Raw genomic sequence first — 13,630 nt, 5'->3', positions numbered from 1 at the left:
TTGGTTACCTTCTCAAGGGCATCAAACATGTTTAGTATATATATGTCCTCTGATGTTAAAGAAGGACTACTTTTCTCTGTTAAAATCATTCTTAAAATGCTTCTTCAATCAGATGTCTACTAGTATTAGGCCATAAAATTATGAAGAGTTCTTCAGTTTTGCTAATCTGCCTTTTCAAGGTTAATATACAGTGGCACTGTTTCATGCAATGGAGTGGCACATCAGCAAACTCACTTAAGCATGGAACTCCTGTTTCCAAGGCACTGCACAGCTCTGCAAGGGCTGTCAGGAGCCCTGCTGGGAGGCAGGATATATTCAGCGATACAGAGAGCTCAGCCAACACCACTTTTCTCCCTTGGAGCTAGCACAGGCAATGCACATGCTACTGAAGTTCAGATACCGAGGTTCAATGCCCAAAACATAATGAAATGGAACCTACACACGAAATCTGGTCCCAGTGGAATAAACTGCAAATATTCCATTCACTGCAATGAGGTGTCTTCGCACTATGACATTTTCTGTTTCTAAGGTACAAGGAATGTATCAGTGGTATGCTATGATACAACATGATTTAGAATGTTTGGAGATCCAAAGCAAGCCTTAGAAGATAAACAAATGAAAATGTTCATATCAACTTCAGAAAGCAAATTATAAACTTCTCATTTCAGTGGTGCTATGTTCTTTTTCTCTCAAAGATATGCAAAAAAAATATATCTCTTACTGAAAAAGTACGTGGTAAGTGCATTTTCTGAAGTACATACTCCTTCTTACCTGCATGTCTTGGCAAAAGGAAGCAGTTGGTCCAAAAAGAATCTGACACTGTTCATCTGCAGTGTATGACATTCCTGGGAGCTTGGAGGGAATAATCACAGAATTGAGGCTCTGAGGATTCGTTTGTAGCAGACAGTTACTGGCCTTCGACCTGGCAATATGCAGAGATTCATATGCTGATAAATCATAGAGTCTGATTGTCATGCTGACTTAAACATGCATTTGACATTAGAAAAATGGGGACTCTCTAGAGTTTTTTATTCATCAGCATTGGGCTGTCATTCAGAGAAATGACTCCATATAAATTAATAGGGCTTACTTGATATTAGTTAATGGTGTGTTCTAATGATCCACATTTGCAGAAAAAAAATATAATTTATCAGCTATGGTAGGAATTTCAGGTAAGTGCTGGAGGACAACATTTTAGTATAAAATTTACTTAACTGATTGAGGTTTGAGTAGCGATTTAAATAATCATAAAAAGTATATAATCTATAATTTAATAAGTTAAGGTAGTCTACTGTCTAGAATTACACACAGACAGTTGTGTAGCTTAATTTTCACATCTAGCGGGACCTCAAATTAATCACTTCTGACTATATATATATATATATATATATATATGTAAATATTTCAAAATACATACATTTCTGAGCTGGTAGCCAGAAATTTAAATTTTCTCAAAAACTGCAGAAAAAAATATTTGAAAATACTTAAACCTGTTAAAGCACCAACTGATGGTTTTGATTTCTCTCTAGATTCAGTACAAATCTGTCAGACTGACGAATCTAACTTACACTAACCTTTCCAGTGTCATAAAGCAGACCTTTTGAGGACTGCTTAACAGTTCCAAGTAAATTCTTGACAGATATATTTATAAACTTAATAAAGGAACAAAGCTTTGGGGAACAGATCCTATTTAAGAGACACAGAGTGAAACAAATTTTTTTAATTCAGTTTCTATTAAGTATTACTCTATTAAGTCTTTCAAAGTAAATTTCTATTTAAAAAATTCATGTAAGATAATTATACTGCACGGTTAGATATTGAATGGCATAACACAGATCAGAGAAATCTACATAAAGATCATAAGTCATTCACTGTCCAACATTCTTCAATACATAGCATTTATTATATTTTAAACATATTTACATATATTTAAAATGTACTTATAAATTTATATAATTTACATCAAAACATGAAAATATAAGAGTACAAATAATTGCTGAAAACACTTATATTTAAATCAATCTCTCAAACTTTATATAGTTCATGATGATTTAAATTATTCTGATGGATTATGCAAATAAAAATCTCCCATAGAAGCAGCATTGTTATTTCAGGATATTTATTGCAACTATTTGTAAATGACACACAGCAAGAATTCTTTTTCTTGAATGACATACCTGAGAAATCTGTCTAGATCTTCCCTGCTGCACCGAGACCACGAAACATCCCCAAGATTCTGTCCTTTAATCCACTCTCCAGACATGATATGGAGACCATCTGCACAGGATGGGTGGTCATTGTCGTGGTTTATCCCCATGCTGAATTTTGAAGTTATTAAAAATAAACCAAAGCACAACAAAAGAACAAGTTGATTTCAAAATGTTTATAAGTTAAAACTCTTGCAAGAGACTATGAAAAACTCATGTTATATTACATGTAGGAAATCTCTTTTGATTTTTTTTCCATGATATCTTTTGCAGAAGTACATGGTGCCATGTGTGGAAGACAATTCTATATGGAGAGTGAAGCCTGATTCATTTTATGAGAAATATTACATTCTAATCAGCTGTTCAATGTATACTTTGGACAGTTCTTCGAATGTTCAGAACTGTACAACTACTGCAAGTTTAATGAACTGTACTTCCCTCACTAATGGGCAAAAAAAATACTGTGAATCTACTTTTTGAGATCACTGAATTGTTCTATGTCTTGGCCGTGATTCTACCTTAATTCCATATGGAAATATTTTGTTGAAATTTTATAGAATACTAAGATGCTTTCTAGTTAAATACATAGTTATTGTATCTAAAGAAAATTCACCTAAATATGTTTTCAGTGTCTACTGTTAGAAATAACACTGAGGAAGCAACTAAATGGATTTTGGTTTTAAAGACTCAGCATTCACATGCATCCCAGTGAGTCTTCACGTAGTGCATTGCAATGAAAAATTCTACTAAAAATCTGATTGAAGCTGCTACTTTAACTGAAGGGAAGACTCACTGTCATCTTATTCACACCAGTAAGCAAAGAGGAAGAAGATAGACTTAAATAAAAATAAAGTTTTCAACATTAGCTAAGTGGATGCATGCTTGACTGGCATTAAGAGAAATAAACGAAATACTCTCAGCTGTTTTTGAAGATTTGTAAAGGAGCATTGGACTACTCTGGTGAGCATTCGATTCAAAGTGGTGCTGGAATTTTGCAGCCCTAGTCTGCCCTGCAGAATAGCAAATATTTATCGTGAATGAAGCTTTATACCTAGTATTGATTCCTTCAGGCGAAGAGCAGTCAAAAGCACTTAGAGACTGCAAAGACGCAAAAAGTTTGCTGCTTCTGTAGAAAAACTATAGTACATCATGCTTCACCGTATTTCGCCATACTGCACTGCCAAAGGGCAAAAGAGGCCTGTCACCCACCACTGAGAACACCAGCTCACTTCTCTTCTCTGTGCCAAAACCCCTTCACATCTAAATCAAATCTTATATTGGTTTGCAAGCTGCAGTACCTTGTGTTTACTAATTACATGAATTTAAATGCCATACATGGCTTTATCTTGCCTGTCACAGTGCTCAGTCTCTTCTAGTGATAAGTAGACCCCACAATGTGGAGCATTGGAACAGCTGGATAATTTTGTTGGTTGTAAACAGTGTAACTGAGGTAAACAAATCTGTCCGACTCTCAGCTTCTCTCTTTTCCTGAACTGCTCGAATGGGACAAAACAACTACAGAAAAGTGCCTTTGCACATTCCTTACATTCTTCTTGCAAGCCTCGTATGCAGAATATGAGATCTCCTTGTCTTCAGAGTTACATCCGTAAGTAAAAGACACAGAAAATCTAATTGCCCTTTGCTTTGCTGACTGCACAAAAAATCAATTTCAGCTACAGCTCTTCAAGTTATATTCTTCCTCACTGCAAACATACTCATTTATCAGTATCATATACATACTAGGATTTGAAACAAAACATTTACAACATACAAGTACACAAAATCTTGTTGATATAACTTATTATAGAATTGATGGCTCCCACATATGCAGTGGGAATTAACACATTTATGTTATTTAAAACATTTTTTAAAATTAAAAATAATTTTTTAAAAATCTGATTACTATTATTTCCCATCCACTCTGAAGAACAATTCTTGAAGTCAGGCTTTGTCCCAAACTGGTTTGTAAAACCACCCAGAACAAGGTATGCTGAGCTGAACCAAGGTTTCGCTGTTTCAAAAAACAATTCCACTAGCCGCAATTACATATGAACATCAGTGTAATCCTTTTTTCTAAGCTACTACCATAGAAACACTCTGTATAGTCTATCCGTACATGAACTCTGAGGACAACATTGTCTTTTAAGGTAAGAAGTGGTAAAAACTGTTGTGCTTATAAGAACTGTGTATATCAGCAACACTAAGCACTAATAAAAAAATCTTCTTCCAACCCTCTTAAATACTTCAGCTGCTACATCTTTGTAGCACTTTTCCTGTTCTGCTTTGACATTCCAAAGTAGTTCAAAGTATCTGTATTAATCCAATAGGATTCATTCTTCCACACACTTCTACCTCCAAATTAAGTACATGTAACAAAATACTCAGCAAGTAGTGAAGACCAGTGCCAAAGCCTTTGACTACCAGAATGAATAGCTACTTCAAAAGGGAAGTACAGGTCATTATGTTAACATCGACTAATTAATCGCAAGACAATATGTGAGGATTATGCTAAAGTAGCAACAGAACCCGCTCTCAAACATTCTCAGAAACCTTTTCCTCAACACATACTGTTGATCTCTTCTATAGCTTGGTAATGACCACAGTTTTATCTGACTCAATATTGGTTAGAAGATCACATAAAAGTTGATATGCAGTAGTATTGACTTCAGATTTCTTTCATCACATCACATCACATCACATCACATCACGTGTGTGGTGAAAGAAGCTGAAGAGTCATTGCTACCTTTTTATCCAACAAGAGAGCAAGTAATGGAAGCGTGCTTATCTACTTCTTCATTAACAATCGAGGATATAACAATATTCAAAGTGCACACTGGTGGTCGTGGTATTTTCTAGCCTTCCTTGCTGTATTGTCTACATGAAAGAGACAACTACATCCTTTCACTAAAACAAAGGCACCGCAGAAGCTGTGTCTGTGTAAGGTGCTGTTCCGTGCTATTTCTATAGAATTGATTATACTAGCATTGGGCACATTGCCTTCTCTGCCCACAAGCTCCTCTCTCCCACTCTGTCCATAAGCTCCTCTCTCCCACAGCTGTGATCGTTCAACCTCATGCAAGAGCAAAGCAACACCATGCATATGTGGGAGGAAGAAAAGGGAGTTTGGAGTAAGAAGATAACTTTATAACAGTCTGAAAAAATACCATTAACAAAGAAGACAGTGCTGTACTTTAACAAGTAGTAGAACATATCTGTATGGAAATAAATCAAATTCTGTCTTAAGAACAGAAGCATTATCTCTTTCACTGATATATAAAAATGCTACACCGATTCTGGTTAAAGACTACATATGTCAGACATAACATTAAAGTAGGAAGCATTTGACAGAATGCATTCCCTAACTGAAATATTAGCAATATTTCAACTCACACTATGCAACTAAACTATATTTTAATAATCTCAGTTTAAAAGTATTTTGACAAAGAGCCTTGGTCAAATAAACTCCACTAACATTATACATGGTTGTCAAGTCAACTGAAAAAATATTTTTATCTCATAAAACCTCTAAAACTTGTTTAAAAAACACTGCCAGAATTTTTTGTGATATCATGCAGAAAGTTGGAACACTCTCTGCTTAATTTTGAAGATGATCACTGTTGATGTTTAATGTACAGTAGGAATAGTATGAAGAAAAATCCTTAATTTCTCTATACTTAAAAGTGAGAATTAACAACTCAGGCCACTAAAAGTAACAGACAAGTATTAGTTCTGTTTTTCAGTAAAAAAGTAATTCTTATACAATTCACTACTGCTGCAATTATATGCACACAGTTGGATTCAAGATAGACAACAGCATCTTTCCTGCCATCAGGGGATTAGGTCATTTTCTTGCAGGCACAAAATGCATTCCAGTGTCAACCCACATACCGAAAAAGTACAAACCACACTTCGATTTGATTTGATTATTGTTGTGTATTAAGAAATAAAAGCTCTTTTAAGTCTCAACAAAGGGTCCTCAGTCATTACGACATATTTAAATAAATTAAATAAGGCTATGCACGCACGGTCTGGAAAGAATTACGTTTCTTCTCACTACAGGACTCCAAAATTCTCCTGGGTATGCTACATTCATGGCATCATGAATTTGCTCAATGACTCCACACTCTTCTAGGTGGAAAGCTTTTTATTATTTATTCATTATTTTCATTGTGCTTTGTAAATAGCAGGTGATGACCTGGTTATCACCACCACATTCCACTTAAATGCATGGTAGTGCAGCTGAACAAGAATTATGCTATTAAACTAGAAACAGGCTATGCAGGCACAAAGACTAAGTAGCATCAAATACTTAATATAAGAGCAATTAATTGGGAGAGTTCAGATAGATGTGGAGAATTACTTTAGGTCTATCTGTAAATAAACAAATAAGATTAAAGAGAACTACTACTGTTCAGAGTTTTACAGTCACTAACAATGAGACAGGTTAGGAAATAAGAGATGGATTAGGAAAACCACAAGAGTCAGTACCCAAGGAACCAAGGGTAGGTTGTTGAATAGTATAATAAATATATTCCCAAATCCTAAAAGAGAACAGTTCAGCCCAAGACATATAAGCAGCAGAGAAATGATACATGTAAACTGCAGATCCAGGATCATAGTACTAAAGCTCATGACACAATGAAAATTATTGAAAAAACTTTCCCTTTGTGAAAGAGATAGTAAACCTATGAATGTTGCCACCAGTTTATACTTGTGATGTGTGATGGGATCAGGGTACCATCTGATTTCTTTCAAAATTCGTATTTTTATAAATGATATAAATGTTTAGGTTGGACATTAGGAAAAGGTTCTTCCCCCAGAGGGTGCTGGAGCACTGGAACAGGCTCCCCAGGGAGGTGTCACGGCCCCAAGCCTGACAGTGTTCAAGAAGAGACTGGACAACGCCCTCAGACACATGGTGTGAACTGTGGGGTTGTCCTGTGCAGGGACAGGAGTTGGACTCCATGAACCTTGTAGGTCTCTTCCGAGTCAGAACATTCTTGATTGTGTTTCTATGACTCTATGATAACAGTTTTAAGTTATAGCATTTGTAAATTTACTGAACTTCTTATCCTATAAACCACAAATATATAATGGATTGTGTTATTTTTAAAAATAAAAATAAGAATTAATTAAAAATCATTATTACTTACAAGATGTTATCCTGCCATTATTATTTCCACAGTTTTTGTTGTTGTTGTTGTCGTCATCGTTATATGTACTATTGTGTTAGAATGATCAAAACTTCTTCCAACAACAGGGTTTAGAAGCTTATATGGCATTTAATAGTACAATGATTGTCCCAACAATTTGTCTAATCTGAAATTTTGTATATCACAGTAACATAAGGATGCATTTGATAAGGGAAAATAATGCCACTTATTTGACTGTCATAGACAAGGAGACAGAATCTGCAGTACTTTGACAGTAGCTGTATCACACCTTTTCAACAAAAAAATTCTGTCACACTTCTATCTTTATGGAGAAAACCATATAAACAAGCAGACTAGTAGCAGGTTTCTATAAGCTATTTTATAGAATTTATGCAAAAAAATATGTATTACTAGGTATTTTTAAAAATCCCAGATAGTGAATTAGTAATTCTTGTATTATTTTCATAAGTGTTTTAAAACATATGACTGCTTCACAGATCATTGCATAAATGGGATAAGACACATGGTTCTACTAGTAAATGAATTATTTAGCCTGAAGCGAATTGAAAGGCAAGTAACCCAGCTACAGAAAAATAACAATGCTAAAAAGCAGAAGACTATTTCTTTTGGAAAAACTTTGTCTTCAAAGAAAGAATCTACCAAACAAGGAACCTCAATCTTGTTAATAATTCAATGATAAAAAGAAAAAAATCAAAACATGTTTAGGCAATTAATATTTCTCTGTTGGAATCATTGATTGTTCAAGAAAAAAAATCAAAAGAAATATGTTCACGCAATTAATATTTCTCTTTTGTGAATCATCACTTGTTCTTCAGGATGCTTGCAACTGAGATTACATTTTCAATCTTAAAAAAATTGGGTAAAAAAATGCACCATGTATATCCATATACATATATGAACATATGCAGCACGGTACTGTCCAGAAGACTTGGTAGCTTTTGCTGAACAGCCTGTTTCTTCTATAGCAACCTAACACTTCTACCACCATGCATCAAGAAGCTTGATCTAGACATAGCAGAGTGTCATGGTCCTTTGACTTACGTATACAAATAACTTAAAGCTTTGATGTGACACGTTTAGCATTATAACATGAAGATACATGAGGTCCCTTGTTGAAGTTTTTTACGGAGAGTATATAATATAGGAAAAGTATTCACCTCTGGCAAGCATGTTACCCATGCTATACCCTGCAAAACACATTATTTCAAGATAAACAATTATGTCTACTGTTTATGACTTTAATCTTATGCCAAGTAAAAACGTTGACATGTGACATTTCTTCAAATCAAAGAAAATTTGTAATCAAGAAAAAAACTGAGCTATCAGGTATTCAGTGAATAGACAAAAAAGAAGTCTTGTTATTAACAAAAATAAAAATTTATTTTTCTCTTTGTAAACACAAATTCAATGGTAAAATTTTACTTTAACCTTAAAAATGTCAAGATAGCTCTTTTTTTAGTTACTTTGATAAGATTCCCTACTCCACATTAGTAACTTGTTCACAAAGATTGGTATACAGTCACTTTCATAACCCTTGTTGATTTTATTGTGTTCTGTCATCATATTTTGGACAGTGATAACAAAAACACATGGAATTACTGATGCTCCATCAGCACTATCTTATCTACCATTTAACACTCTCTTCAAGTTCCACTGGATTTCTTACAGTTGTTTAGTATCATCAGAAAAAAAATATATGTTATTTGCTTGTGAGTTATTAAGTAGGTGATTGAAAAATTGGACAGACTTCCTGTTTAGAACTACAAAATAGCTCGTAGAATATCCCAAATAAAAAAAAAAAAGATAAAAGTACATTTCATACCTTACAAAAAACTTACCAGAAAAAAAAGTTGATGTGTATGAAATTGATTCAGAGAAATTCCAGCAGTATTCTTTCAACTATTTAAAACAGCATTTAAAGTACACTTAGAGCACAGAAATGTTACTTAATGTATTTTGAGATACTGCAGTTTAGAGTTGTTCTTTATTTCTCTATACTTAAAAAGGAGTCATATCCTATAGGCAGCAATCATGTAAGCAAATGAAGACGTATGTGTTACTTGAGGACTGAAATAATAGCATTCTCTCTCTTCTTCTCTCAGTTCTCCAAATGGAGACAATGTCCTTTAATTTATTGTGTTAGTTTTATTCTGTAATACAACTACATTATATAATTACCTTATTGCTCATTAAATTCAGTTTAATAAAAAGGATTTGGTTATTAAAACCAAATCCATCAATGTGTCATGGTTTTTAATGTCAGATTACACAGACTAGCTCCTAATATTTCAAGTCCGAGCTTAAAAATCGATAGTTAACTTGCAGTGTTATTTCTCCATGTCATTAAAAGATCATCTGCTTTCAAATATACATGGCTAGAACAAATACACTTCATATTGGAAAGTAAGGTTTAGTTTGCCATTGTATTTATTTGAGAATATCCCTGTTTTAATTGGAAAAATTAAAAAAAACCTACACAATACTTAATAAACATCCACATCTCAGAAGTATTTGATATAATTAACCATAATTCTTCAACTGTGTTCCTGTACAAACAAACTTAGATTTCAGAAAAGGGGTATAGCCCATCCCCCTCAGAGTCCCCTAAGTCCATAATTATGCAATTCATGACAGTGACATTAGAGGTCTGCCAAATTGTTCTGAGTGTGCAAATGATAATGAGATTTTACTCAAGAGGAATGAATTTCAAATATACAGATAACAGCATGGAGGCTGGTGCATAAAAAACAAGCCCTCCAAAAGCAAAATACTGTCTTTTTCAAAGGTACTTTTATACTCATCAAAACAATGGCAATTCTGAATGTATTTGTTCATTTATGTTCTCAGGTTGATCAATAAAAATCAAAAGCATCTATATTGCATCCATTTTGAGCCTATTTGCATTATAATTTACGGGTAAGTGCAGAAGACAAAATTCAGGGTTGTTTCTTTGTACGTTGGGAGGCAAAGTATTTGAGAAAGTCTTTGCTTCTCCTGTACAGCTGAATAGGACTCTCTACACAACAACAAGAACAACTAGAACGGTTAAAGATATTAGGCAAAAAAGAAGGTAATAGTTAAGTAACTTCAAGATTCAGAAAGAGTTTGTGAAAATTTTCTAGAAAACATGATGTATTGAAAGAGGAAAAGATTTATGACTGGTCTAGATGGTGATCATTTAATCTCCGTTTTTGAGGCAGTTAAGAATGAGCAAGACAAACCTCCGTGAGAAATATTCTAGTTATATTTGAATCTCTTGAAGTCCTTTTGGGTGAAAACTTCATTCAAATGTTTTTCTTCCAATATTTTTATATTGGCTATCCACAAAGGGTCAACTACTTCTAGTGTGGTCTTTGCAATCAGAGACAGTCATGCAGAGTAAACAAATGTCTCTGGAATATAACCTTACTCCCTTTGGTGCAAGAATATTTCAGACTGCAATGGTTAAGGACGCTGGGTCCACAATGAAGCAGGGATCAGGCTTTATTCCTACATATATTTTGCACTAGAAGTTGCCCCTTGTGTTTGAGTATTTGTGGCAGCTGTTCATCTCTGGCTACCTATTCTTTCGCTTTTGTGGTAAGGGTGAATTTCTTGAAGAAATGTGTGGTTCAAATAACATCCTGTCCTTTACTAGGAAACCAGATTTGGTTTATTCTTTATTTCCATTGTTTGTAAATGTCTATCATAGTACCTGCAGAAAAATGTGAAAATGTCTCAAAGGACATACAAATGCCCTTGACTACTGTGAGAATATGAAACCTTGGATATCACCATGATTTGTTTTTCCAAATTTATTTGAATTAATTTGGAGGGATTTGAAAGTTCTGAATTTGATAGTGTAGCCTTTAACATTTTTTCCCCAGGATTCATATATGAGCAATTCAGTTTTTATGTCCCTGTAGGAATATCATGCTAAATCCTTTCTCTTCCTCAGTCCCAGAGCAATGCAAAGCCATGAAAATATTTCAAACTGAGGATGAAGTGCAACAAGGGTTAAAGATCCTGGCCTGTGCAGCAGTCTTGGAAGAACTACTAGTCAGTACCAATGAGCTTCCCTGTCTAACTTATTCTGGATACTGTTTGGCATCCACCAGCCCTTAGAATGTCAAAGATAGGTCTGACTTGTCTGTTGCAAGACCAAACCTTCTTTATATGATCAGTGTCACACATTCTCAAATTTGCTAGTGTAGAACTAACACATCTCCCCGAACTGCAAAAATTTTATACCTACCTCACATTTTCCTAATCTAGGATTTGGTAAGTCACCATTTCTCTGGATGCTTAAGGTGGCACATTTCTTGTTGATCAAGATGACTCTTTCTTCAAATCCAGTAATTTTGCTGCCAAGCTTCTTATTCTCTAAACATATTTTTATTGTGCAAGGCATAAAGCAGGACTGGTATTTCTCTAAATTGTCTAGTATTTTCATAACTGCCTTAAGCAATTTTCTAATTTACTCCTTGAGTGAACTTCTCTGCAGATCTTATTCAGTTGTTTCTTTCCCCTTAGGTTTAATGTCATAAGAACAAGTGTACGGAAAATGAGTCTTCCTCTACCCATCCCCCCTCTAATATTAGCAAACAATACAGTGAAAAGAAGAAAAATGACGGCATGTGGCTACAAAACACAAACATTTTTTTCCTTGGAAGTCTTTCCTTTTTCATAACTACCACTCAAACAATCTGGCTTATATTAACCTGGAGCTGCTTCTTGCAGTTATGAAAACTCAAAAAAGAGAAAATAGAAAATACGAATTTCATGCAGCATCTCATATTCACATCATTATTTTCCTTGAAGTCATGTAATTGCTCTGAATTTGCTTATTTTGCATCGAGGAAAAACCTTAAATGGAAATATTTTAAGTTCCAATTCTTTCTTGTAATCAACTGCATGTTTCAACATGAGATGCTATGGCCTCCATTCCCACACAGCTTTGACCCAATTCAAACCAAATCATTTTTAATTCAAAGTGTTTGTTCTAAAATACCTAACCTCAGCAAAACATACCTCTCTCTTGTCACCCTGAAACTGCTGTTCTAAAAATATATACACAGATACCTGGAGCAGACCAGGCACTGCAGGTAAAAATGACAGGTCAATACACAGGTCCCTTTAATTTATTTTTTTTTTAAAGGACTCTGCTATATATTTTTCTTTAACAAATACTGAAGCTAAGAATCCAACACAACTTTCACTAACAAATATGATTATTGCAACATAAGAATATTTCACTTTTGCTTCAAAGTATTCCTCATGGAATGAGTAAAAACATCCAGTCCAAATGTGAAGGACAGTTACTTTCACCTTCACTTTGTCATGCTTTTCTGTTAAGGGGAGGAAAAAATATTCATGTTGCGATGACCAATGACCCTTATACACTTTAATGGTGTCTATCCTGAGAAAGCCAAATTAAATAAGGGCTCTTCCAACTCATGATCTCATTAAAATGTTTGCTGGCAACAATAGTCAGAGCTGGATCTGATACACAATATCACAGTCCCAAAAGAAAAAACATCTTGGGGCACCTGCTTTTCCTCCTTCCAGCTAACTTAAATTCTTGTATTATCCAAGTTGTAAATATTTTCTTAATTTACATACTATGCATCAATACACATCACTACTGTTATTAATAACATTATTTTCCATATTTTTAATCAAATTTTAAAACCTTTCTAAACAAAAAAGGAAAATTTGAAGTACACAATCAAATTAATCAAATCATATTAATATCGCATGTAAAGAAATACTAGAGCATACTTACTTGTGACCCTTACTAGCATATACTTACTTGTGACCCATTTCATGGGCAATGGTAAAAGCAAGATTCAGACCATTGTCCTCTGCAATTATACATTTTCGTTTTTCACTGCACATTCCACTCAGATATGCTATACCTAGGAAACACAACCACCACATTTAATTATTTTTTGTTACTACTGACTACATGTATTATGGCATTCTTGACCCCAAACAGATCTGAAACCTTATTGCAGTCAGAGCCATCCAAATATATAAGCAGATGTCTGACAGAAGTTTACTTAAAAGCCAGAACAACTTAGTTTAGCAGAAAATGGGATAAAAGATTGCAAAGAAATCACAAGCAGTGGTAATACTACCTGACAGTGATGTTACCTGATTACATAGACTGCAATGTGCAGAAAATGTATTATTTAGAAGCATTGGTATGTACCTTAATAAGATGTCATAAAATGTATATATGAATATTGATACTATTGTAAATGAAAA

The 13,630-nt window shown here is 34.2% G+C and overlaps 1 protein-coding gene across 1 annotated transcript in view; it reads right to left on the bottom strand.

Moving 5' to 3' along the window:
- The window catches only part of ADAMTS19 (ADAM metallopeptidase with thrombospondin type 1 motif 19), a 148,542-nt gene that overhangs the window by 59,478 nt on the left and 75,434 nt on the right, over positions 1 to 13,630 (bottom strand). Inside the window, exons 8-10 of the mRNA XM_065656283.1 lie at positions 13,173 to 13,278; positions 2,178 to 2,318; positions 772 to 922 (exon numbers count right to left, since the gene is read on the bottom strand). Coding sequence (XP_065512355.1) covers positions 772 to 922; positions 2,178 to 2,318; positions 13,173 to 13,278 — 398 coding nt within the window. The remainder of the gene's footprint in view (positions 1 to 771; positions 923 to 2,177; positions 2,319 to 13,172; positions 13,279 to 13,630) is intronic.

This window comes from Caloenas nicobarica, chromosome Z, assembly GCF_036013445.1.
Source record: "Caloenas nicobarica isolate bCalNic1 chromosome Z, bCalNic1.hap1, whole genome shotgun sequence".
NCBI lineage: Eukaryota > Metazoa > Chordata > Aves > Columbiformes > Columbidae > Caloenas > Caloenas nicobarica.
Note: the sequence above shows the minus strand (reverse complement) of the source record. Positions and strands in the feature narration are given on the sequence as shown.